The sequence below is a fragment of the Blastocystis hominis genome (genome assembly GCF_000151665.1).
Source record: "Blastocystis hominis, Singapore isolate B (sub-type 7) whole genome shotgun sequence assembly, scaffold_8".
NCBI lineage: Eukaryota > Bigyra > Opalinata > Blastocystidae > Blastocystis > Blastocystis hominis.
Window position 1 is genome coordinate 449,261 of NW_013171867.1, and position 24,438 is coordinate 473,698.

Below are 24,438 nucleotides of genomic sequence, written 5' to 3' on the forward strand. Positions count from 1 at the left end.
GTTTATTCATGGTTTGTTTGATAGAAAGAATAGAAAGGAACGGAATGAACTGCAAAGACGATTTCACAGAATCAAACAAATTAGGGGATATTTGTGCGACATTGTGGCCAATTTGTAGGAACTGAGAATAGCATTTTTCGAAGCAAAGCCATGATTGATTCCCTATTTGTACTAGGCGAGGATAAACAAATCGTCATTGAGAAGCATTGGAAGCAGACAATTGAGAGAAGTGTGTTGGAACCCTATTTTGCTGCCTTGGCGAAATACGTCGATAGTAATGTTTGGATCCATTTTAGTTGGCATTACGTATCTAGAACATTCCTCCCGTTTTGGAAAGTGGCGAGTATGCGCTCATTGTCGTAAAAGAGAATAATCTTTCGTTCATTGCAGTGGTGAAGAGCGAATGTTCTCCCCTGTTAATCGTGGACTTCATAACCCAGATCATTTCTGTGTTGAAGACGTATATTGGCACAGTGAACGAGGTGAAAATACGAGGGAACTTTTCTATCGTTTACCAAGTAAGATCCTCCTTTATTTTTTTGCTTTACTCACCCACAGCTTCTCGATGAAGTTTCGGACTTCGGTATCCCCGTTATCACCGAGCCCTCGATTATGTCGTCCATCATCAAAATCCCTACCGTAATAAACAAAGTCTCCGCCCTGGTTACCAAAGTCGCCGTAATCATTTCTCTCCTCCTCTCCAATCTCAGAACCTCAACACGGAAGACACCTGGCTCCCCGGCAGCACCAACAACGCCGTCAGCTGGCGCCGCCCCGACCTGTCCTACATGCGCAACGAGATCCGCATCAGCATCATCGAATTCCTCAATGCGACAGTAACCTCGTATTTCCCCGTTTCTCCCTTCCTCTCACCTTCAGGAAGGGCACTCTCACCTCCTGCTCTGCGTACGGCGTGCTGCGCGTGGACAGCCATCTCTCGCAGAGTCCGGAAGTCGCGCTGACGCTGCAGAATTCGAATTCCATCGAAGCGCTCCGCGTGCACCGCTGCGTCGACCGCGCGCGCCTCCGCTCCTCCCAGACGCTCCAGTTCGTTCCGCTCGACGGCGTCTTCGATGTAATCATCCCCGCGGGAATGCGATGCAGGTGGCGACGTACGCGGTGAAGCGCGTGGACAACGCCGCGCTGGACTTCTACTGCCGCCCGAATCTGTCGTGGACCCGCGGGGAAGGCGGAGTGTGGGGGACGCTGGAAGTGACGCTGGGCTGCAAACCGGGGAAACGGGGGAAACAGGAGGGCAACCCGGTGATGGTGCAGGGAGTAACCGTGGAAATCGTGCTCCCGCCGACCACGTCGGGCGCGAATCTGACGACTTCCGCGGGGAAGATGATGTTCGACCAGGAGGAGAAGAAACTGCTGTGGGTGGCGGGAAATCTGCGGCGCGAAGACGTGCTGACGCTGCGCGGGCCGGTGTATCTGCAGCCGGGTTCCGCGGTTCCGAGTGGGGTTTTGGGGCGCGCTGGGAGGTAGAATCGTCGATCTGCGCGAAGGTGGGGTTCGTGCAGCCCGAGGGAAACGTGTCCGGACTGGGAGTGGGGAAGATCAACGTGCAGCGCACGAAGGGAGAGTACAATTGGACGTCGTCGGTGTCGAAGATTTTGCAGAGCGGGTCGTACGATGTGCAGATGTGAGGGAAAGAAGCGGAGTGCGGTGGAATTCGTTTTTTGTTCTGTTAGTGGGTTTGTTGAGAAATAAGAGAAAAGAAAAAAAAATAGTCGAGTTACTCAGTTTATTTTGATAGTGGATGAGTGTGGCTCTGGGCATTGATTTTGGGACGACCTATACAACCGCTGCGTATTTACAGAGTGGGACTGGAGAACTCAAGCAGATCTTGTATGACGGTGGTCTCTTCCCCTCAGCTGTCAAGTTCAACAAGAACGGCAAGCCCACGGCGTGTCCCAACATGAACAATGCGCTTCTGAAGGACACAGCCATAAATCCAAAGCGTTTAATCGGAAGATCATACCACAACTCCTTTGTTAAAACTCTTCGAGATGGGTGTGGGCTTCCGCTTTGTGAGATGGGTCCATGCTCAGACCAGTACAAGGATAGCTGTATCCATGAGATAGGCTATCGGCTGCCCAACTCCAAGACAATATCAGCTGTTGATGTTTGCACAGAGATTTTTAAAAAGGTGAAGCAAGTTGCGGAGGAAAGTTCTGGATATACATTTACTGATGTTATAATTACCATTCCCGTGCAGTATACCTGGGAGCAACGACAAGAGACATATCGAGCTGCCCAAAACGCAGGATTCAATGTCCGTTGTCTCCAATACGAGCCCGTGATGGCCGCGTACGCCTACTGCAAGAGGAAGCACATTAGCCAAGGCAAGTTTTTAATCTACGATTATGGTGGGGGCACCTTCGATGCCGCCGTCGTGAGTGTGGAGAACAATATCTTTCGAATCGAAGATACGTGCGGCGACGCGAAATCGGGCGGTGACGACATCACAAACAGCATCTTGAACGAGCTGCTGCAAGTCCGCCAAATGAACGGAATCCAGCCCCCAAACTCCCAACTGACCCCCGAAGAGAGATTTCGACTAAAAAGAGAAGCCGAAAAGCTGAAGAAGCAAGCGAAAAGCAGCGAAATTACAATCGATTTCCAATCGCTTTTTGGAATTCCAAATCGATCTGTCAAACTCTCCATCCTCACAAACGACATCCGAGACCACGTCCAAGCCACCATCAACAAGGCTCGTCATCTCGACGAGCAATATCACGTGGATCACGTGCTGATGATTGGCGGGAGCAGCGCGTTTTTTTACTGCCAGCAGAAAATGAACGCTTGTTTCGGCGAGCGGCTGGTCCAGGGAGTCGATGTGAGCTACTGCGTGTCACAGGGAGCGGCGATGTGCACGCAGGACTTGCAGGTAGAGAACGCCGTGCCTCAAATCCGCAATCAACTGCAATGCACTTTAGGGTTTGAGACAAAGAGAGGTTCTTGCTATTTCTGTAACGAAGGGGATTTGCTGCCTCGAGAATATAAAAGGAATGTGGTGTTGGACAGAGATTCGGATGTGATAAATACGGTTATAGTGGAGAAGCGGAAGGGAGTGGAGTCGCTGGCAGGAACGATGCTGAAGATTCGGCTGAATCGACAGTACCCGAGAAATACCAAGTTTATGTTGTGTTTTGCGGTAAAGAATGATTTGTTGTTTTATGTTGCGGTACAGGATGAGAATGGAAACATGGCTGCACCTATGAAAAAAATAATGCTTCACTAGAGTTTTGTTTGTTTGTTTGTTTGTTTGTGAAAGACACATTTTGGCGGCAACTTTTAGTTTTTTAGAAATGCCTCCACTCACCAAGAGAAGAAGTGTGAAGCGTAGTCCAGCTCCCCTCGAGACGAAATCGCCGGAGGGGACGCAAAAGACGGAGAATCCGCCTCTTGAGATTCATTCGCTGTTGACGGAAGCAAATATTACATTGGAGAATGGCACGAATCGATTTTTAGATGCTGATGGCTAGGATGCTACGTCTGTCCCAGTCTGTTCGAATCCTTGTGCATTCTTCGCAAGCAAATCGACGACAGTCTGCGAGCGATGCAAGTCATGAAAAGTACTAGGAATTGAGATGCGTCACTGAAATTCAAGGCATCGAGTCTACCTTGGTCTCTGAAACCGATCTCAAACGATTCTTCGATCCCATTCGGGAGCTCTCCGACTCGGAGGAGCGTACCTCTCTCCAATTGTTTGTTTCTCCAGAAAGCTCGCTCCCCGCGGTGAGCCAGGACAGCGTCTGCCGCCTTTTAATGCGCGTGCAGCCCATCCAGCCGCTCCTCGTGTCCTTTTTGCTCAGCAAGCTCACGGAGCACTCCGACGAAGAAATCGCGCCAAATTATTCTTCGTCGTCTTCTTCGTCTTCGTCTTCGTCAAATTCCCTCCTCAACGCCCTCCTCAACCAGCTTCGCTGGACCGACTTCCTCGCCGACGCCTCTGCCCTCGTTTCCGGGCTCCTCGAAACGCTCGCGGTGCGGATCCCCGCGGTTCTCCATCGTAGATCTGCTCGCCTTCCCTCCAGCGGGAACTGATTCTTTTACTGCCGGATTTGACGCACGACGACCTGCAGGAAGTTGGCGGGACGCGGGGCGTTTCATCTAGACCTGTGTGCGGGAGTTATTTTCGTTTCTTCGCTCGGATGCTTCGCTCTGCGCGCCAATTTTGACCGCGCTCGAGAATCTTCGCCTTACCGCCAAACAGTTCGCCGAGAACCTGCCCATAATCGCGGGAACCCTCTCCACGGTTTCCCTCGCCGACCTTCCTGTTTTGGTGGGAACGATCCCCGCGGTTCACCGTAGATTCGTTTTCTGCTGCGCACGAGTCCGATAACCGCGGGGACGAAGAACTCGGAGGAAATCGATTCGGTTTTCCGCACGATCCGCAGCACGTGCCATCCCGCCCATTGGACAGGTTTTCCCGCCCATTTTCCCTCCCTCGCAGACGACCCGCACGTGGGTTCCGCCGTGTTCGAAGAACTTCGCAGCTGCTTCCAGCAGCGGCCCGACCTCGCGCGGGCGTTTCTCCGGTTTCTCCAGAAAACCGCGGTGGAGGAGCTGGTCCCGCTGGACGTCTGGGTTTTGCTCGTGCTGTGGCGGGAAAACCTCCAGACCTACCAGGCCGAGCGGTTCCTGTCCCGCGGTTTTGCGCGGCTCCCCGGGAAGAGCGCGATCTTCGCCCAGGCAATCGCGGGACAGCGGCTGGCGCTGCTCCCCGCGTTTAAAAGCCTGCTGCAGTAGGGATTCCCGCGGGACTCGAAGTAGAATGGGGGAGGTGCTGGCGCGCAGCCCCGCGCTGAGCTGCCAGGAACTCGCAGGAACATTGTTCCTGGCGGTGTGGCGGGAGTTTTCTTCGCCGTTCCACCAACAGGAATTCGTGTCCTGCCTCATCGCCCAGATCGCCGCTTCCACGGTTTCCACGGTTTCCACGGTGTCGCCGATGGCGGGAGGCGGCGGGAGCGAGAGTCCCGCGGTGACGGTTTCCCTCCACGTGCTGGAAACGCTGGCGGCTTCGCCGGCGCCGAACGATCTTTCGCGGTTTTCGCTGTTTATCCGCGGGCTGCTGGACTTCGCGGACCGGCTGTCGGTGGCGCAGGCGGATTCGCTGCTGGGCGTGCTGTGCCGGCTGGCGTCCGAATCGCGGGAGAGCGGGAATTCGTTCGACGAATTGTTCATCTTGGTGCGCAAATATCTCCAGATGAGCGACGCGGGACACAAAAAAATGGGCGTTTTGGGATGCTGCGCCGTGCTGCGGTTCTCCCGCGGGGATCCCGAGAGCGCCAAAAACCTCTTCGCGTTCGCGGGAAAAGCCACGCGGAACTTTCCAGAAATCCGGCTGTTTTTCTATGAACGGCTCACCGCGGGAATCGAAGCCGGACAGATCCGCGGGGAGGTGTTGGAGGTACGAGAACCGCGGGGATAACGAGCAGTTTGTGCGGGATTCGACGACCAACTGGTTCGACGCCCATTACCTCGAGGATTTCCCCATCCCCGCGGGGAGCCGCCTGCTCCAGAACGTCGAGGCGCTGCATCCCGCGGGACTGATGAATTTGGACGGGGAGGTAGGCTCCGATTCCCGCGGTTCTTGGTAGAAAGCGCACGTCTGCGTGGCGCTGCTGCCGCTGTGTTCCGCGGTTTCCCAGCGGTTCCAGCAGGAGCCGTTTCTTCTTCCCGCGCTTTTCCGCCTCGTCGCGGCGGCGCAGCGCAGAACCGCGGGGGAATCGCAAAGCCAGGCGAGCGAGCAATCCGGTGCGAGCCAAAATGGTGGAAACAGTGGAAACAGTGGAAACAGTGGAAACAGTGGAAACAGTGGAAACAGTGGAAACGAGGGATGGGTGGAGCAGGTGGGAGCGATGGCGGGATGCCCGATTCTGCTGAGCAATGCCGAGTCGCTCGACGGTTTGGACAGAAAAAACCGCGAAACTGTGCTGCTTTCCCGCGTGGCGGCTTCGCTGTGGCTTCGCGCGGTCGTGGAGGTCTTCGCCGACTGTCCGCAGAGCGTCGTGCGTTTCAAGGTGGGCGTTTTGGCGGGAAATGAGCGAAGATTTCGCAGCGTTTGGCGGCACTGCGCGACTTGGAGGGAAATCTCGCGCCGCTTTTGGCGCTCTACGGACTCCCCTTCCTCCCCGCGGGAATGGAGGGCGCCGGAAACCGCGGGAAACCGAGCGACGCAAAACCGCGGGAAAAAAAGAGCGCGCCGCGCGCTTCGCCGTTCCCGCCGTCGGTGTGCGTTCTGCTGACGTAGCGAGATTCCCGCGGTTATGAAGTAGGTGGGAAAATCTGCACGTGGTGCGGGAGGACGACGTGCTTCGCGTTTTGCCGCCAGAATCGATGCGATTCCCGTTCGTGTCGCTCGCGACGCTGCGGCTGCTTCTCTCCGATTTGGCGCGGTGGACGGAGCGATTTGCCGCGCTCAACGCGAAGACGAAGAAAGTGCCGATTTTTGGAATGCTCGAAAGTAGGGAGATCCGCGGGAATTGCTGGGAATCCTCGCGAAGACGCTGAATGGGGACTTCTTCTACGCGGTTTCCACGATTTACCACTGTTTGGTAACACTGTTCCTGCAGCAGTCCTTCGACCACGAGGGCGTGGAAAATACCCCCGATTTCCGGAATGAAACGATCGCGCCCATCGTGGTTCTGATCATGCAGATTTACCGCCAAATCTTCGCCTCCGCGCCCTTCCGGAATTCGGTGTACGAAGCCGGCTGCATGGACATAATTGGCGGGATTTTTGGAAGCGAAACGCCCGTATCGGATTTTGTGCTGCAGCCCCGCGGGAAGTGGGATTGACGGGATTGTGTTCCGTAGGGAGGCGAAGACGGTTTCCCTCCACTCGGCGACGCAGCTTTCCCCGATTCTCCAGTTGGTTTCCACGTTTCTCTCGAACCTGTCGCTGATCGAGGCCTTCCCCGCGGAAGTGTCTTCCCTCCAAACGTGCGAAACGCTCCTCTTCACATTCGCGGATTTTTCGCTTCGCTTCGCGGGAAGGCGGGAAATGATCGACTTCGATGATGTCCACGTGCGCGACCTCCAGCTGCTCAAAGCGACCGACGTGATTGGAAGGGAGGCACGTGACCTGCTCGTGCAGCTGAGCGACGCGGCTTCCGCGGTTCTGGAGCAGAAACAGATCCGCGAGAAAACCGCGGAAGCGAAGCAACACGTGGAGTTTTTGGTGCGGATAACCGTGGTTTATTCCGAAAACCCGATGAAACGCCTGTCGTGGATCGTGGAAGTTGCGATGGCGGGAAATGATGTGATGCGTAGGAAATCGAAAAGTGGAACGACGCGGAATTCGAAAAGAAGGCGGGAAAGGAAGCGGACGGTTTTGGCGGGAATCTGGCTTCGCTCTCTTCGGACACGTTTCGGTGGTTTTTCCAATCCGCCTGCGGGGAGTTTCTCCGAATTCTATCCGAACTCAACGTGGAAACCGTGCTCCAAGTCGACGAAACGGCCTGCCGGGCGAAACTCCAGGAGCTGAGCCAATCGTTTTCCCTCCTCGAGTCGCTCGTTTCCGTCACCAAAAAGAACGAGACTCCCGCGGTTCTGTCGGACACGATCCGTTTTTTCGGCCAATTTCTGAGCTATTTCCTGGGTCCGTGCTGGGCGTTTCTGAAGAGTCTGTTGGTGTCGATGGGCGGCGAAGTCGTTTTCGCGGTAAAAATCGTGCAGCGAAGCACGCGGCAGATCCAAAGCCTCTGCGCCCACGCCAAAATCACGCGGAATTCCGCCATTCTGGCGTACGTGCCGAAGATCAAGAAGCAGCTGGAGCAGTTGATTTATTTGATCCGCGAAACGCTGAAAAAGGCGGGAGCCGAAGACGCGTTTTGGATGGGGAATTTGAAGAATCGCTACTTGAATGGCGAAGAAGTCGACGAAGAGAGGGATCTGGGAATCGGAGAAACTGGAGAAACTGGGGAAACGAAGGGAAGAGAGCGGAGGAAGGGAAAGAAGCGGGAGAGGGAAGCGGTGGAGAAGGGGAAAAAGGGGAAACGGAGGGTGAAAATGGAGGAATTGGTGCAGAACGAAGCGATGGAAGTCAGCGAAGAAGAAGAAAACGAAGAAAGCGAAGAAAACGGCGAGGCGTCGGAGGGAACCGAAGCGTCGGAAGCCACGGAGGACGCGAGCGAAGAAAGCGCGGGGAACGAAGAAAAGCGAGGAAAGGGAGCGATGGATCCGATGGATTCGATGGACTCGCACAAGTCCAAAAAGCTTCGAAAGGGAAACGAAATGAATGAATCCAGTGAATCTAGTGAATCCAGTGATTCAAGCGATTCAAGTGATTCAAGCGATTCGCAGAACACTAACGAAATGAACGAGGAATCACGTGTTTGTAACAATCACGCTCTAAAATCACCTTCGGTTGCTCTTCATTCCCGCCTTCTTTCGTCCCTTCTCGCTCGGCTTTCGCTTCCACGCGCGCTTCGCGTTCCGCTTCTTCTTCTCGAAGTCGCTCACCGCCGCGGTTCGCAAATTTCTCCACTCCTTCTGCACGTCCTCCATCGTTCGCTACGTCGCAATCCCTCGCCTCCCGTACCGTCCGATAGAAAAACTCGCCGAAATCGCGCGGCAAACGCGGCTTCGCGGCGGCCTCGCTCCGATCCACGCGGATCGGAATCGAAAGCATCGACACCTTCGCTTCTCTCCGCTCGTTGAACCACTCCGTCGGCGCCAGCGATTCCAACGCGCTGCCGTTCAACGCCAAAAACACAAAAATACTTCGCAGATGAACGAGGTTCCGCGGGGATAGACGCCGATTTCGGAGAGGCGCGCAGCGCTTCCACCTCCATTCCCGCGGGGGGCTCAGTGTCCTCGGGAGTTTCGTCAGATTCTTCACTCGCGGATTCTTCACTCGTGGATTCTTCGTCTTTCGCGGGCGTTTCCTCCTTGTCGGGCGTTTCATCTTTGTCGGGCGTTTCATCTTTAGCAGGAGTTTCCTCCTTCGCAGGCGTTTCCTCGCCTTCTTTGGCGGTATCGGCATTGGGGGAGAAGAAATTAAACAGAGAAAACGAAGAGGCCGCCTTTTCGTCGAATAAACTGGCCATTTTGGACACGGGCGTTTCACTCGTTTCGTCCTGCTTTTCACTTTTTTCCTCTCGTTCGACGGATCCTACAAATCAGCCAGTTTTCTGGAATTCCACCCTTTGCGCCTTTTTTCGGCTCTTCTTCGCGCTTTGCACGTTTCTGTGCCTTCTTTTCATCGATCTCGCAGCAAGACGCCTGGGCGGCGTTCTCCCGCTTTTCCTGCTGGTTTTCCTCGGAATTCTGCTCCTCGACGTACGAATCGGGAGCGGGGAGATCGTCCTCCTCGTAGTTCTCGAGGGAAGCGAGAAGAGCCGCGGGGAGCGTGCTCACATTGGATTTGGATGAAGATGGATGGGATTCTGAATGAGATTCATTTTCGCTTATTTCGCTATGATTCGATTCGTTTTCGTTTTCATTTTCATTTTCATTATCGTTTTTGTTTTTGTTTTCGTTTTCACTTTCACTTTCACTTTCACTTGAATGATGATTCGATTCGATTTCACTTTCACTTTCATTCTCATTCTCTTCGTTTTCACTCTCAAATGACACAACTCCTTTTTCGATTCCTTTCTTTCCGTTCTCCTTCTTTTCATCTTCGTCTTCGTCTTCGTCTTCGTCTTCGTCGCTGTCAAACGACACATAACCTCTTTGCTTTCCCTTGTCTTCTTCTCCATCTTCGTCTTCACTTTCAAACGAAATAACCCCTCTCTCCTTTCTCTGGTTTCCCTGGTTTCCCTGGTTTCCCTGGTTTTCTTCTTCAAGCTCTCGCAGAAACTCCTCGTGCTGCGAATCATCCGAAGAATCATCCAATCGAATGCTGCTCTTCACGAATTCTTCCGTTGGGACTGCCGTCTGGATCCTTCGTCGCTTCGGACTCGGGATGGGATCCCACAAATTCTTTCGTGTGCCCGCAGGCGGCAAATCGAAGCAGAGCACTTCCGGTTGAATAAAGCGGTGTCTAGGCGTGAGAGAAGTAGGAAAAACGCACTTCTTCGTTGATACAACGTGCGAATCAGATGAAGTAGAAGGTATCGAAACGCTTTCAGGGAGAGATGAATCATGAGGTTCATTGGTGCTCGATTCCGTCTCCATTGAAATTACGTTTCCTTCTTCGTCTTTATATACCGGGTTTATCGAAGCCACAAAGAACTTTCTCTTACTCTTGCGAATTAACAAAGTGTTGGGGATTCCTGAAGGAGGAGCTAGTTTTACTACGGATTCTTCTTTCTTTGTAGAATCGGCTGCTTCCGTATTCATCTTCTCCTTCTCCTTCTCCTTCTCCTCTTTGATGAGTTCTAAATACGAAGGTTTGGCGCATTCAATTCTGTTTGTAATACGACAACGATATAAAAATACTTCAAAATATTCCCTTTCCACTTTGTTCCATTAAACAATGACCGCAATTGTTCAAAAGCATCTTTATTCTTGTCATCTATATCTATATAACTACAAAATCAATAAATTAATAAAATATTACGCAAATCCTTTACATTGGCCCTTTTCATTCCGGATCACATCTACCGCCTTTATCTCAATTTTGTTGTTGAGAGAAAAACGTTTTTGTATGTCCTCTGGTGAAATATTGGGAACCAATCCACCAACTACGGAATTACGCAACAACACATCCATCTTACTAAATATTCTCATCACGTATTATTGAATCTTCGGTAATACGTACTAGACGACCTGAATATATATATATATCCTCTAAAAGACGAGATATTGACGTTTTTTGCATAGAGGAGTTTCATATCGATTTGCAAATCCACCAAACCCTAGTTCTATTTTGTTTTCATGCCATTAAGAGCACTTGAGTTCTTTAGTGGAATCGGAGGTCTCCATTGTGCGCTCCGAGAAGTACAGCCTGATGCTACCGTTATTTCATCATTCGATATAAATCCAAATGCCTACCTCGTGTAAACCAAACGATTTTGAGTCAACCTGTAGTTATCATCACAACTTTCCTGATGTTCCCTATCTTCAGAGAGACATTACTGGAATAACGTATTACTCGATGTCTCTATTAAATTGCAGAAAGTATGAGCTTGATCGTTTCAATGCTGATGTTTGGCTGCTTAGTCCTCCATGTCAGCCTCATACTCGGCAGGGTATGAAGTTGGACTGCTCAGATACTCGCTCGGATGGACTATTACACCTTATTTCCCTATTGCAGGTAATCAAGAACATTCCGAAGTTCATTTTACTGGAAAACGTAGAAGGCTTTGAAAGCAGCGAAAGTCGAGATCGCTTTATAGCAGTTCTAAAGGAACGGCACTACTTTTATCAGGAGTTCATCCTCTCCCCTAACCAGTTTCAAATACCAAACCAGCGTGACCGATACTTCCTTGTTGCACGATTAACTGAATTCCCTGCGGTCCCTGAAGACACGCCTCGAATAAAATCGTGTCTGCGAGTCATTCCAGGACATGCTACGTATTTCTTCGCCCTTTTTGTAAAATAGATGCGAGAACATTGTATATAAGAACGGAACAGCTGAAATGGGAACAAAAGAATCGCAGGAGTTGTGGAACGAGCTAAATGCAAAGTGCAAGCCATTACGCGACTATCTAGATTCCGTTCTTGAAATTGGAACAGACATCACTCCCTTTTTAGTTCCGGATAAGATTTTGCAAAAGTCTGGAAGCAATCTGGATATTGTTTCTCCGGATGATAAATTCTCTTGTTGTTTTACAAAATCCTACAGAAAATATCACACGGGAACAGGATCTTTACTCCAAACGGCGGAGCCTTACCAGAACGCTCCGATTGAGCGTTCTATAGAGAATTTACGTTCATTACGTCTTCGCTATTTTTCTGGTATGGAGATGAAGCGCATTCATGGATTCCCCGAATCGTTTACCTTCCCTGAAGAGATGAATGAAAACCAGAGAGTAAAATTAGTTGGAAATATATCCTTGTGGTCTGCTACTAGTAGTTCCTTCATTAATACAGCTTAAACGTGACAGTAGTCGCTGCATTACTTCAATATTTGTTGAATATCTATTCTGTTTGATTATTACACTCTCAAGTCCAATATTGTTATTTTGCAGAATCCATATTTCGAGAGACAACCTGTCTTGCGCAAAGAATCGGACCTTTTCAAGAGAAAGTGGAATCAGTGGCAGGGCGTTTCGTGCAATGGATTTCTGTATTCTACAAAATAAATTTCGATGCTTCACTTATCAAGAGTTGGGTGTATCATATTGGTCTCAAGTTTAGCTTGCTAGTGCGACAACTCGCAGATCCATGAACGTAGGTACAGGGTGCTAATCTAAGTTTTTAGATTATTCGCGCATTCGCTGATAAGCCATTTGCCTATCAGGATATTTTTGAAAACGCGAAGCCTGATACAACCAAATACCGAAAGATCACCGGCGACTATGTTTCCACCATGAACGTGGATGGTAAAAAGATTCTGAAGGTCGCCCCCGAGGGATTGACGTTGGTTTCGTTGTGTCTGTGTGAGTTTCTAGTCTTTTGGCAGAAACCTGCATGAAGGAGGTGTCCCACTACCTCCGTGCATCGCACTTGGAGAAGCTGGCTCAGATCCTGGAGGATCCTGAGGCTTCTGACAATGACAAGTATGTGGCGATGAACTTTTTGCGCAACGCGCAAATCGCAGCGGAGCTGGAGCTTCCGTCGTGCCAGGACACGGGTACTGCGATCATCATGGGTAAGAAGGGTCAGTACGTGTGGACGGACGAGCACGACGGGGAGTCTCTTTCACGCGGCGTGTACAACGCGTACACGAAGCTGAACCTCCGGTACAGCCAGAACGCTCCTCTGTCGATGTACGAGGAGGTGAACACGAAGACGAACCTGCCTGCGCAGATCGATCTGTACGCGATTCCCGGGAACGAGTACAAGTTCATGTTCATGGCGAAGGGCGGCGGCTCTGCGAACAAGTCGTACCTGTTCCAGGAGACGAAGGCGCTGCTGACTCCAGGTGGGTTGTGTGTGTCGCGTGGGAGGTAGAGCGTCTGATGCCGTTCATCGAGGCGAAGATCAAGAGTCTGGGTACGGCGGCGTGTCCTCCGTACCACTTGGCGGTGGTGATCGGCGGCACGTCGGCGGAGACCTGTCTGAAGACGGTGAAGCTGGCCTCGGCGAAGTACCTGGACAACCTGCACACGAGCGGGAACGAGCTGGGCCGCGCGTTCCGCGACCTGGAGATGGAGCGGACGATCCTGGAGATGACGCGGAAGATGGGCATCGGCGCGCAGTTCGGAGGGAAGTACTTCTGCCACGACGTGCGCGTGATCCGAATGCCGCGGTAGGGAAGGCGGGGGGCGCTGAGACGCAGCCACGGCGCCTCGTGTCCCGTGGGAATCGGCGTGTCGTGCTCGGCGGACCGGCAGTGCTGGGCGAAGATCACGGAGGAGGGACTGTTCGTGGAGCAGCTGGAGCACAACCCGAGCCGCTTCCTTGAGAAGTACAAGCAGAGCCAGACGGACAGCGCGGTGAAGATCGATCTGAACCGCCCGATGAGCGAGATCCTGAAGACGATGAGCCAGTACCCGGTCAAGACGCGCTTCTCCCTGAGCGGCCCCATCATCGTGGGCCGCGACATCGCGCACGCCAAGATCATGGAGCGCCTCAACCGCGGCGAGGAGATGCCCCAGTACATGAAGGACCACATCATCTACTACGCCGGACCCGCCAAGACGCCCAAGGGCATGGCCTCCGGATCCTTCGGACCCACCACCGCCGGACGCATGGACCCCTACGTGGGCCCCTTCATGGCCAAGGGCGGCTCCATGATCTCCCTCGCCAAGGGAAACCGATCCCAGCAAGTCACCGACGCCTGCAAGAAGTACGGAGGATTCTACCTCGGATCCATCGGCGGACCCGCAGCCGTCCTCGCCAAGGAAAACATCAAGAAGGTCGAGTGCCTCGAATACCCAGAACTCGGAATGGAAGCCATCTGGAAGATCGACGTCGTCGACTTCCCCGCGTTCCTGCTCGTCGACGACAAGGGAAACAACTTCTTCGATGGACTCCTCTAAGACGGAAAGAGAACGACGACGAGGAGGAGGAGGAGGAGAGAGAGTGCGCTCAGAGTAGTGTGTGCTGTGATGTCTTGTGTTTGTTCGAGAAAGAGAAAGGAAGGAAAGAGGGAGAAAGGGATAGGAAAGAAGGTAGGAAAGTGAATCGATTACTTGAGTAATAGCGAAGGAGGGAGCACTGGTCCAATGAATAAATTGAATTGTAAGTGACTCACTGATTGCAACAAACATTAAACATGCCTGGGAGCAAATCCTTTATCAAACCACATTGAGGGCAACGGAAACTTACAGACTACATTCAAAAAGCAGTGATATCAATACCTTCCTTGCCAAATCACGAATAGTACTATCAGAACTTCGAATGAAACTGATACCATTCTGTTCTTTGTCCTCCAACATTACCTGAATCATTTGCACCATCGACTCAACTAAAGCATCAATAAAAATCAAAGATATCACTGGAGGTCGCAGCTTGCCAGGACTCGTTGTGATATGCAGAAATGTTGAAGCAAATTTTCTGATTAATCTTGAAACGGCCGTTCTCCTACCAGATCAGCGTCCAAAATACGACTTTACAGTCATCATATAAAAGTTCGGAGCAGAGAACGGGAAATTATCGGGCAGCTCGATGCGACCATGATACACACCTCCTTCGTAAGGAGATTTGTCGGGACCACGAATGGTAAAGTGCCAAATCAGCTGGTTGTCCTAGAATATTACCAATTTTAGGATCATTCAACAGGAAGAGGGCGGAACCAGATATAAGGGTTCGTGCACTTTTGGGCATTTTCCAGTTCCTAGAATAGTATCTCACGATTCTAGTTTACCTTAGCCAGTCTCCTGGCCTGCTTTGCTTTCATCGAGGCAGTGTTCATGATTTATTATGAGAAACTGTACATTCAGTTAATCTTGATCGTCTAATTCTGAACGATTTAATACTCCATAGCAATGCATATCCAACAAACAATTCATTCGGCAACTATTCTCGACCTCTTGAGAATCTTGCTATACAAACAAACAGCAACTCCGCTTGTGTCATCCGCGTATTTCTTCCCCGTCAGCTCCAGCAAGTGCGTCTGGGCAGCCTGCAGAGCATGTGACAGACAATTGCCAAGGTCTTCTCCACTCTTGAAATAACCTACTATTTCGCTTTTCTCCATGTACGATAGAAATCCATCACTTCCAAACAGAAGAATCACGTCATGATTCGCAGATTGCTGAAAATCAAGAATCTCGAATGTGGGGTCCGAAATCACTCCGTATCGATGAATCAGCTCATCTCCAATCGATCGGCTCATCGCCAGACCTCCTCGTGTACATTCCTTATTTGCAAACACACGGGGGATTGGAGGAACGTATGGTACAATTTGATACACGGAGACGAATCCTCCCGATTTTTCGATTCGCTGCTGCTCTTCAACAGCTGTTAGAGAGTGGGTTTGGTTAATGGATAAAATGTCGGTCGAGTCGTTCGATTTTGAGAGCATGATGAGTCTGAGCTTTACATTTTAGGGGTGGTTCCTACTCTGAGTCACCAACATTAAGACTTGTGAGACTAAGTTGGTGTTCTGAATGAAGACTAAATAATGCGATGTTCGCTGTGCAGCCGCTGCGCTTTGAGTCAATTGACTTGTTCTGAATCAGGCTTTGCTCGGCGTGAGCTAGAGCGTGTTGCATGACACGAGACGCTTCACTCTGGGGAAAAGTACCCGATTGAAGAAAAGAAAGAAGGAACTCTTGCCTAATGACGGAAGCAACACAGTGACCGTCTTTCCCGTGGCCATCAAATACCCCAATAATAAAGTATTCGTTTTCCATGTCCGAATACACGAGTACGCGGTCCTGATTTGGTTTCTTTCCATTATGACTATTCGATTATTGCACAAATCGATTCAAACCACTTGAGAGAACCCCATGCAACGGAAATGGGATCCTCACAGTTCTCTCCCAGAATGCGTTCAGAAAGAGAAGGGGGACAAATTAGAAGTTCTTTTTCAAATTGAATCTCGATTAATCTTCGTGTTTCATCAGAAAACATAGCAATAAAAACACTACTCTGCCTCCTCTTCCATCTTCGTCGCCTTGCCCGTCGCTTCATTTCGCACTCTCCGTACAATTCCCATTAAATAAACGTTCTTCTTCGTCACCTTCGAAAAATCTGCCTTCATCAGCGAGTCAAGAATCTTCTTGATGTCATCCTTCGGGAACGTTGCCACGGCGTCTCGCGACTTTTGGTCGAATTCCTAAGCATGCCAGCTCGCTTCCAAGCCTACTTCCCACGCCAACTTGGAATGCTTCGACTTGAGGTATTGCAAGATATATTTGTGCTGCTGGTCACAAGAAGAACTCAATCAAACGTTCTCCGCGAGATTCCGCGAATTGTGCAACTTTCGCATGCGGTTGATAAAGTCCTTCTTTTTCTATGATTCGAAAGGACGAATGGCCATCGTACCGCACTGTGCTTCCCGCCATCCTTCGTCTCCTCCACATTGATCTGTCGACCATTGAAGTACGTTCGGTGCAGATTCAGCGCCTTCCAGACGGAGCCGTCGGGAATATCCACAAACGCCATGCCTTTGTGACAAGCAGCACACACTCATACCTCTAAATTTGTTTGTCTCCTTCTCTCGCATCATTCGAATCTGACGGACCTCTGCATGGAATAGAACGAGGGCAAAACCAACCAATGTCATTCTTCTCGAACAACTCGCGGATTTGGTCTTCGGATGTGGAATACGCGAGCTGGCCGAGGAATACAGTCTAGCGTCACAGCAACGGAGCCAAATACATACCACTGTTTTAGACTCGTCGATTTCTCGCTTTGGCCTACCTCCTTCATTGAAATTGCATAGAAAACTACTTTTTCGGCTCCTCCTTCGTTACGGTCGATTGCTTCTTTTCCTGCTTCTCTTCCTTCTTTTTTTCCTGCTTTCTACACTTCACTCGCCCCTCCGACGCGAATACACTTCGGAAGTTTTCTTTTCTTCTACATGGTGAATTCCCTCCGCTCTGCGGCCTACCTTGTGGCTCAAACTCGATATGTCCCATCTCTCTCAAACCCGATTCCAACAAACAACACAAAGAACGCCTTAAAGGTTAATCTGCAGTCGGACCTGTCCCAGCATGGGGTTTCCCTCATAAATGGTGGCGGTCTTCTTCTCCCAGTCATACACCACGGTGTGCAGCGTGTAGAGCGTGGAGCATCCTCCGTTCTGATAGATCGGGAAGTCGGGATCACCGCTACCCTCAAAGTTTCCCCGTTTCCCTACAAATCGCCGAGAATCGCGACGGCCTCCTTCTTCGTTCTCGCGGGCATGAGCTGCGCGGCCCGGTTCATGCGATGGCGCGAAGACGCGTCCTCCACGTCGTCGACCATGGCGATATTGAACATGTTCGCGTGGAAGTGCGATCGCTTCGCCATCGGCGTGAACACGCCGTACTACCGCTCACCCGCCGCCTCCGCGACCCACCACGCCGAACGGAGCCACCTCCACGTCGTACGCGCGGCGCTGCGCGAGAGAGAGCAGCTGGTAGTTGTGTCCCACGAAGCAGTTCTTGTCGATGATCACGTCCAGCGCCTCGTCCAGCGACTTCGCCTCCAGCAGCCGGCGCGTCACGAAGTTGCGGCCCCAGCCGTCCACGTCTAGACCGTAGAGAGAGGCGAGAAAAGGGACTGGCGGTCTCCGTCTTGAGGTAGTTCATCGAGAACGCGACGAAGCGGTTGAAGCCGAACGCTGCCATCGACTCCACGCATCGAACCTACCGCTCGTCGCCAGCTGACCCGCGTACACGTACGCCGTGAAGTCGGAGAGAACGATGTTGTCTGCGGGAGAGGGGAAACGGGGAAACTACCTCGCGTGATCTTCATGTGCAGAAGGAAGGTGCGGTTGCGATCGACGTCGACGCCGTCTTCGTTGTGCGCCAGAACGACTAAAATGGGAGAGGATGAGAGGAAAAAAACGCTGGTCGTCCTCCATAATCAAAACATCGGAACAGTGATCAGCAAGGCTGTAGCGAAGCGCTTCAGGAACGAGGTAGCTGAACTCCTCTTCCATCGTGTACATCAGAGCGACAGTGAAGGGGACATCGGCTCCAGCGGCCATTCCGCGCAGCTCGTTCATGTAATCGGGGAATCGTTTATCCTAGAGATGCAAAGAACGCGGAAATGGGTACGTGAATAGAAATGACACGAGCAACAGCGGCTCTTCCCTCCTTGGTCTGGCTCCAAGGAATCAAAGTGTTCTGCAGGACGGTGTCAATACGATATCTCTCCTGAATGGTGTTCTTTGTTTTCAAACCATACTAGCGAGGTGAGTCAGACCCAAAACGAGTATACCTGGTATCCAGCATCATAGTAGTTGTCCGCCTCCACAAATATCTCCTCGAAAGTGCACAGATGAGAAGGAATGCTAGAGGGAAAGCCTGGCCGGAGAGTTTACTCAGAAGCCAACACGAGTGTTGCGAAAACCAAAGCAGTCACAAAAGCTTTCATCGAAAAGATTCTACTACCTAAACCGTAGAACCTTCGAACACTCGGAACCCCTGTTTCCACCTTTCTGAAAAAAACAAACAACACACACATTTATATGTTTACCATCATAGTTCACGCGAGAATACAAAATAACATCTCACAGAGCTACTCTTATCAGAATCCACTATCCATCGTCGCCAGCGACGACTCCTTCCCTCCATCCATCCCCATCATCAAGTCCGCGTCCAGCGACGCATTTCCCCTCATTTCGCCATCCGTGTCATACAGCAGCTTCATGAGATCGAGCGACTCGTACTTCTGCTTCGGCAAGCTTCCACGCGGCAGGGACCCGGACAGCGACCCTCTCTCTCCCTCCGGATCGCGATCCCACGACGCATAGACTCCATGATTGAGCGTCCCCACGCGTGCGTTCGGCCGCAGCCGCACCGGCGGAATCTCGGTTTGGGAGGTCGTGGAGGTGAACTCGGGAGCGAGGAAGGCGCCGCTGGGCGCCGAGGAGAACTGCGAATAATTGTCGTCCAGTCCCCCGTAGAAGTCGGACGGCTGGTTCCCCATGATGGTGTTCTAGAGGTGAGAGTCCCGCGGGGATCGCACTCCTGAGAGCAGCAAGGTGTCGATCTGCTGCAGATTCTCGCGCTCCTGCTGGATGGCCTGCAGGTAGCTGCTGTTGCTCTCCGACGTGTCCAGCGGCAGCGTCGAGTAAAACGACTCCAGCGGGTCCAGCGGAAACGCCCCGCCCTCCAGGTCCAGGAAGCCCCCGGATGGCCCCGAAAACCCGGAAAACCCGGAAAACCCGGGAAAGCCCAGCTCGGCGGCCGATCCGTTGGGTCCGTTGGGTCCGTTGGGCATACTGGACGCATTGACTCCGTTGGGCCCGCTATATCCACTGACTCCGCTGACTCCACTGGGACCGCTGGGACCATTGGGACCATTGGGGAGGTCGGAAGCGGCGGTCGCTCTACACGCTCACAGCCCCTCCTCGCACCCACTCTTCCATGCCCAGTCGCTCCGAAACGCCCATGCCCATGCCCAAGCCCAAGCCCAGATTGCCGTGGCTTCGCGTCACGGGCGATTTGGCGGGCTGCGCGGCATCCCCGCCGCGACGCGAGTGGCGCGCAGACGGCGCACGCGCTCCTTCCGAGGCCTTCTTGAGAAGCTCCGAATAGGTCGAATCAAAGCTCGTGGAAGATACTAGGGATCGTGGAAACGGAGAAACCCCACGTGGAGAAATGCCTTCCGAAGGAGGGTCGCTTTTGTTTTGCACCGGAATGCGCAGAAGATTGCTTCGCGCCGCGGAACGATTCACGTAGGTACCGAGACGCTTCTTGCGGACACCGTTGCGGCTGGCGATGGAGTTATAGCGATTTTTGACGGCGTTTTCGGAACGACCGGGGAGGAGCTTGCTGATGAAGGACCACTTGTTACCCATCTGGAACTGGGCGTTGATCAGAATCTCGTCCTCCTCCTCTGTCCAAACGTCTTTTGATACGTCCGGGCTTAGATGGTTTAACCAGCGTTCACGACACTGCTTGCCAATCCTCCCGTTTATGTGAGACGCAATTGTAGACCACTTCTTGGGGCCGTGCTTTTCAACTAAAGAACGAAGCAATTTATCTTCTTCTTCACTCCACGGTCCCTACGCGTCGCGATTGCGCTTACTATCCCTACCTTTACTGTTTGATCACGTAGAACTTGCTCCCAACGCATTTGACATTGTTCTGGAGTAATTTGCTGGGTACGTAGTTTTTGGCACACCTTAGACCAGTCGTTACTCCCATATCTTGCTACAGCCTCTCGGATCATCTAAATTTTTAACAAAAACTCCACGGCTCCAACTTCATCTAACTCACGTGTCCACACGATTGTACCCGATCCTGAATTATCTTGCATAGAGAATTTTTCAAGGATGATAACAATACAAACAGAAAAACACGATGTATTACCAGAAAGAGAGTTAAATAGAACTAAAACTACAAACTTCTCTTAAGGTGATCCCTTTTATAGCCTTAAATAAAGGCCTGCTAAAAATATGATGATAAAAGATGAATAAATCCGAATCGCGGTTATTTGGAACTCTACAAGAACAATACTTTCTTCGATAAGCGTATTGCGGGGGTCAGAAATGCAACGGAGAAAAATAACAGAAGAGGAAATCATCATCCTCATAACAAAATATCTGGAAGTTTGAAAGTCATGCTCCGTTGAATGTAGGAGAATGGGTATGCCAAGTCTGCAAAGCTGTTCAGGAAAGAAAACAGTTCTAGGATCATTGACTATGAAAGTGTATGTTTGAAGAGAATGTTTGATATAGATGGAATCGATTCATGATTTAGAGTGGATTCTGAATGATTATTTCCGATTAAAGGAACTGGAGATTGCACGACAGTCACTTTCGCATCAAATCTCGCTATCTATGGGTCCAACGGTAGAGCAAGTATTCAGAAATATGCAGGTATGAGGAATTGGTAGTTCAACGCACAGGTTTTGTTAGGTGACTATGCTGAGTATCGCTCAATGATTGAGAATCAGATCGATCGAATCAATACGGATTTTGAATTCAATAATAATGGGTTGGAGGTGCCTGTGGATCAAAGAGACCCTATGAATCCGATGGGGTCAATGGGTACTGTGAATCCTATGGATTCGATGGGTGCTATGAATTCGATGGATTCGATGGGTGCTGCGAATCCGATGGACTCGATGGGTGCTGCGAATCCGATGGACTCGATGGGGCCTACAGGTTCTATGGACCCTGTGAGTCCTATGAATTCGACAAACGCGATCCCTCCGACAAATTCGATGGGTTTTACAAACTCTGGAAATCCTACAAATCCCTCGGCTCCTACAACTTCTTTGGGTGTGGGAAACTCCGCAAATCTTCCCACCGTTCCAAAAGAACAAACTCCTTCCCAGCAACCAACTACCTCTATTACTACTCCCTCGAGTCCAGGAGACACGGAGAATTCCTCTTTACAAAATAACGACGAAGTAGCTCTGTCGATCCATCACAACTAGGAATATGAACCGAATGATGAAGTCGATCTCCCCATGGAACAATACCTCCACCTCTTCCGCACCCTTCCTGTACCCTTTCCGATCTCTCTCTACCATCTAGGATATTCTTCCCGATGTGATCAACAAGGCCCTCAACGAAAACCCCGTGATAAAGAACACATTTCCTACCCTGCCTAATCCGTAGTGACCAAACAATTGAGACGATCATGGACACGTTGGAAAACACTCCGGGTTTCGTGGAGCGAATAGGTTCCATAAAGAATGTGGAGCCGGAGCCTCCAGCGCGTAAAACTCAGCGAAATAATCACTCTCCTTCAAACCCCGACAACGAGAAAGCCCCAGCTTCCAAGAAAACGAAATTGAAACAAGTATTAATTGTTTGTTGCGAAATCAATAATTCCAAAAGTCGGGCCGATTTTACCCGTTCCGTACAGTGATTCCTTGATTATAAAAGCAGTATGGATAGTAATCACCATCACCACCCAAGTAGCACTTAAACTGCACTGTCAATAATGTCTGAAGCTGCCGTAACCGTCCGCGTGAGAAAGTTTATGAGAAACCCTCTGTTGAAGCGTCGCCAGATGGTTTGTTTTTGTAGAGTCGTTGTAAAGCCTAGACCGTCGAGGTGATTCATCCCAAGCGTGCCTCCGTGTCCAAGGATGAGCTTAAGAACATCCTTTCCAAGAAGTACAACGTGAAGGATGATAAGTGCATTATCCTCTTCGGATTCCAAATTGCCTTCGGTACTGCATTGGCAGTAGTGTTCTGATTGCATAGGAGGTGGTCGTTCTTCTGGCTTTGCTTTGATCTATGACTCGCTCGATGACGTGAAGAAGTTCGAGGCTAAGTATCGTCTTGCTCGTGTATGGTGCTATCTGAGTTGGGTCACGCGTAGTTCGGCATTCAGGAGCATACCAGACAGGGTCGTAAGATGCTGAAGGAAAAGAAGAACCACCAGAAGAAGATCTGGGGAACTGGCCGTCGTGCTGCTCTGCACAAGGCCAAGAAGGCTCAGGACGATTAAGCTTGACTCGTTCTCTGTTGTATGGTGTGGTTACAACTCTTTTGTTTGTGCGATACAGTCGATTTACGGACATGCGTTTCCTTGCTACCTCGTTTTTTTCTTTCTTGTTTTTTGCAACGCGGAGTTCGTCTCGAGCAACTCAGAATTCGTTTTCGAGAATCGTGGAAAGTCGAATGTCAAATTTGCGATTGGAATAGATGGATGGATGCGTAGAAAACGAAGGTTGATCTGTAGAACTTCCATGCAGCGTTCATTATATTTTCGATATTCTAAATGAAACACGAAAGTGGACTGCGCAAGCGAAAGTACATGCGTTTAAGATCTTGCATACTAGGAATAATCACCCTTCGGAAAAGATGGAAAACCATTCTGTGAGCCAGGAGAGTTCCCCCGAAAACAGTGTGCAAGAGGGAAAAGAAACTCTCTACACGATCAAGAAGTCGTTTTGGGGAAGAGTACAGGATGTCATCTACTCTATTATTGGAAATGGGTATGATCTCGTCACGAAACCCCACACGGCCACTTGGTTGGTGCTGTTTATGTTGATCGTTATATACTATACGTGCTTTATAAAGACTCCGAGTATCTTTTGGTAAAATAACACTAGGAATTAGGTGATCAGGTGAATAACATTCGCTCGGGTGTGATCCTTGTCTGTTTGTTCATTATTGTATTTGGAGCAAACCAAGTACTTTTGTACTCTCTGCTTGATTTTCACAGTTCCAAGAAGGCCCAATTTCGAGACCGCACCCCGTGGTCTGGAAGATCATTCTTGCCATCGCCGTCCTCTACGAATGTCTGCTTCTGTTCATCCTGTCGCTTTCTCCGGACGATGCCCGCCAATTCATGAAGTTCTTCGACTCCAATCTGGGCACCCCGCTGACCTACCGTGATTACGCTTCCGACTGCCGAATCTACATTCCAGAGAACCCGAACCACTTCAAGAACGTCAAGGACGTCTTCGGAGACATCTTCATCCTGGCCCACTTCCTGGGCTGGATCTGGAAAGCGTTCATCTTCCGCGACTGGCGCGTTCTGTGGTTCATTTCGGTCTGGTTCGAGTGCCTGGAGGTCTCCGCGCAGCACATCCTCCCCAACTTCCAGGAGTGCTGGTGGGACAAGATGATCATGGACGTCTTCGGATGCAATTTCGCGGGAATGTGCGTCGGAATGTGGATCAACCGCATCCTCGCCGCCCGCGAGTACGACTGGGTCGATTTCCGCGACATTCCCGACAGCTACGGCCGCGCGCGCCGCTTCCTCAAGCAGTTCTCCCCCTACAAGTGAGTCTCCCGCGGGGACGTGAGAGATAGTTGGAAGGTGTACGACTGGGATATCTTCGGCTCCTTCAAATCGATGCTGCAGATGGCCTTCGTCTGCGTGCTCTTCGAGATCGCCGAGATGAACGCCTTCTTCCTGAAGTCGGTGCTCTGGGTCGAGCCGGACGTGCCCACCGTGCTGGGAATTGACGAGTAGCACTACCTGGTGACGGTGCGTCTGATCATCTGGGGACTGCTGTCGCTGCCGGCGGTCCGCGAGGCGTACGACTTCTTCCACGATCCGAACAAGCACCGACTGGGGCAGAACTTCTGGACGGCGATCTGCATCGTGGTCACGGAGTGTCTGATCGACTACAAGATGGGAGAAGTGGGGAAACCGCGCGGGATCGAGCGTAGAACATCCTCTATGGGCCGAATATCGCGCCGTTCCCGACGACCGTGAAGTGGTGCTGGGGCGTGTTCCTGGGGCTTTTCGCGCTCTGGACGCTGCTGTACTTCATGGTAAGCGATGGGGAGAGCGAGTAACGCGCAGTTCGGAGGAGGGAGAGTGGTGTACGCGTACGGAGGCACGGGCTCGCGC

General features: G+C 51.2%; 11 protein-coding genes; 7 read left to right on the forward strand and 4 right to left on the reverse strand.

The window, feature by feature from the left end:
* Window positions 1–150: 150 nt before the first annotated feature.
* Window positions 151–1,649, forward strand: GSBLH_T00004830001 (uncharacterized protein; the record flags this gene model as incomplete). The annotated part of the gene is made up of 7 exons (XM_013043796.1): window positions 151–279; window positions 315–518; window positions 559–678; window positions 711–844; window positions 880–1,075; window positions 1,105–1,459; window positions 1,489–1,649. 7 exons carry the CDS (start codon window positions 151–153, stop codon window positions 1,647–1,649), a joined length of 1,299 nt encoding a protein of 432 aa, XP_012899250.1.
* Window positions 1,650–1,762: 113 nt separating this feature from the next.
* On the forward strand, window positions 1,763–3,260 carry GSBLH_T00004831001 (uncharacterized protein; the record flags this gene model as incomplete). XM_013043797.1 has 1 exon in its annotated part: window positions 1,763–3,260. The coding sequence occupies one exon, from the start codon at window positions 1,763–1,765 to the stop codon at window positions 3,245–3,247; it is 1,485 nt and encodes a 494-aa protein (XP_012899251.1). The 3' UTR covers window positions 3,248–3,260.
* A 54-nt stretch (window positions 3,261–3,314) lies between these two features.
* GSBLH_T00006887001 (uncharacterized protein) lies at window positions 3,315–4,758 on the forward strand (the record flags this gene model as incomplete). Its single annotated transcript, XM_013043798.1, has 6 exons — window positions 3,315–3,427; window positions 3,492–3,513; window positions 3,589–3,993; window positions 4,023–4,094; window positions 4,124–4,291; window positions 4,321–4,758. The coding sequence occupies 6 exons, from the start codon at window positions 3,315–3,317 to the stop codon at window positions 4,756–4,758; spliced, it is 1,218 nt and encodes a 405-aa protein (XP_012899252.1).
* Window positions 4,759–4,957: 199 nt separating this feature from the next.
* Window positions 4,958–5,609, forward strand: GSBLH_T00006888001 (uncharacterized protein; the record flags this gene model as incomplete). Its single annotated transcript, XM_013043799.1, has 2 exons — window positions 4,958–5,419; window positions 5,448–5,609. 2 exons carry the CDS (start codon window positions 4,958–4,960, stop codon window positions 5,607–5,609), a joined length of 624 nt encoding a protein of 207 aa, XP_012899253.1.
* Window positions 5,610–7,847: 2,238 nt separating this feature from the next.
* GSBLH_T00004832001 (uncharacterized protein) lies at window positions 7,848–14,120 on the forward strand (the record flags this gene model as incomplete). XM_013043800.1 has 6 exons in its annotated part: window positions 7,848–8,549; window positions 12,261–12,293; window positions 12,325–12,482; window positions 12,515–12,987; window positions 13,017–13,314; window positions 13,345–14,120. The coding sequence occupies 6 exons, from the start codon at window positions 7,848–7,850 to the stop codon at window positions 14,045–14,047; spliced, it is 2,367 nt and encodes a 788-aa protein (XP_012899254.1). The 3' UTR covers window positions 14,048–14,120.
* A 363-nt stretch (window positions 14,121–14,483) lies between these two features.
* GSBLH_T00004833001 (uncharacterized protein) lies at window positions 14,484–14,922 on the reverse strand (the record flags this gene model as incomplete). Its single annotated transcript, XM_013043801.1, has 4 exons — window positions 14,484–14,591; window positions 14,624–14,755; window positions 14,788–14,844; window positions 14,875–14,922. The coding sequence occupies 4 exons, from the start codon at window positions 14,920–14,922 to the stop codon at window positions 14,484–14,486; spliced, it is 345 nt and encodes a 114-aa protein (XP_012899255.1).
* A 93-nt stretch (window positions 14,923–15,015) lies between these two features.
* Window positions 15,016–16,145, reverse strand: GSBLH_T00004834001 (uncharacterized protein; the record flags this gene model as incomplete). The annotated part of the gene is made up of 3 exons (XM_013043802.1): window positions 15,016–15,541; window positions 15,573–15,914; window positions 15,946–16,145. The coding sequence occupies 3 exons, from the start codon at window positions 16,143–16,145 to the stop codon at window positions 15,016–15,018; spliced, it is 1,068 nt and encodes a 355-aa protein (XP_012899256.1).
* Window positions 16,146–17,136: 991 nt separating this feature from the next.
* Window positions 17,137–18,539, reverse strand: GSBLH_T00004835001 (uncharacterized protein; the record flags this gene model as incomplete). The annotated part of the gene is made up of 10 exons (XM_013043803.1): window positions 17,137–17,287; window positions 17,317–17,486; window positions 17,518–17,690; window positions 17,722–17,781; window positions 17,811–17,870; window positions 17,900–17,977; window positions 18,009–18,189; window positions 18,221–18,349; window positions 18,384–18,456; window positions 18,487–18,539. The coding sequence occupies 10 exons, from the start codon at window positions 18,537–18,539 to the stop codon at window positions 17,137–17,139; spliced, it is 1,128 nt and encodes a 375-aa protein (XP_012899257.1).
* An 84-nt stretch (window positions 18,540–18,623) lies between these two features.
* On the reverse strand, window positions 18,624–20,556 carry GSBLH_T00004836001 (uncharacterized protein). XM_013043804.1 has 6 exons: window positions 20,376–20,556; window positions 20,208–20,342; window positions 19,761–20,175; window positions 19,529–19,730; window positions 19,134–19,497; window positions 18,624–19,103 (listed from the first exon to the last, which is right to left on the reverse strand). Exons 1-6 carry the CDS (start codon window positions 20,427–20,429, stop codon window positions 18,693–18,695), a joined length of 1,581 nt encoding a protein of 526 aa, XP_012899258.1. The 5' UTR covers window positions 20,430–20,556; the 3' UTR covers window positions 18,624–18,692.
* A 1,493-nt stretch (window positions 20,557–22,049) lies between these two features.
* On the forward strand, window positions 22,050–22,616 carry GSBLH_T00004837001 (uncharacterized protein). XM_013043805.1 has 4 exons: window positions 22,050–22,138; window positions 22,171–22,297; window positions 22,332–22,417; window positions 22,450–22,616. The coding sequence occupies exons 1-4, from the start codon at window positions 22,106–22,108 to the stop codon at window positions 22,576–22,578; spliced, it is 375 nt and encodes a 124-aa protein (XP_012899259.1). The 5' UTR covers window positions 22,050–22,105; the 3' UTR covers window positions 22,579–22,616.
* Window positions 22,617–22,851: 235 nt separating this feature from the next.
* GSBLH_T00004838001 (uncharacterized protein) lies at window positions 22,852–24,383 on the forward strand (the record flags this gene model as incomplete). The annotated part of the gene is made up of 7 exons (XM_013043806.1): window positions 22,852–22,883; window positions 22,913–23,160; window positions 23,193–23,266; window positions 23,299–23,861; window positions 23,892–24,024; window positions 24,055–24,225; window positions 24,255–24,383. The coding sequence occupies 7 exons, from the start codon at window positions 22,852–22,854 to the stop codon at window positions 24,381–24,383; spliced, it is 1,350 nt and encodes a 449-aa protein (XP_012899260.1).
* Between the last annotated feature and the right edge of the window lie 55 nt (window positions 24,384–24,438).

What these genes read in the sequence shown, in the direction of transcription:
- GSBLH_T00004837001 (XM_013043805.1), top strand. Translation starts at nt 22,106, where the DNA reads ATGAGAAACCCTCTGTTGAAGCGTCGCCAGATG. An exon ending in CGGATTCCAAATTGCCTTCG is followed by an intron (nt 22,298 to 22,331) that starts GTACTGCATTGG and finishes CTGATTGCATAG; the next exon opens with GAGGTGGTCGTTCTTCTGGC. An exon ending in CTAAGTATCGTCTTGCTCGT is followed by an intron (nt 22,418 to 22,449) that starts GTATGGTGCTAT and finishes GGTCACGCGTAG; the next exon opens with TTCGGCATTCAGGAGCATAC.
- GSBLH_T00004836001 (XM_013043804.1), bottom strand. Translation starts at nt 20,429, where the DNA reads ATGCAAGATAATTCAGGATCGGGTACAATCGTGTGGACACGTGAGTTA. An exon ending in GGACACGTGAGTTAGATGAA is followed by an intron (nt 20,343 to 20,375) that starts GTTGGAGCCGTG and finishes TTAAAAATTTAG; the next exon opens with ATGATCCGAGAGGCTGTAGC. An exon ending in ACACCTTGCTGCTCTCAGGA is followed by an intron (nt 19,104 to 19,133) that starts GTGCGATCCCCG and finishes TCTCACCTCTAG; the next exon opens with AACACCATCATGGGGAACCA.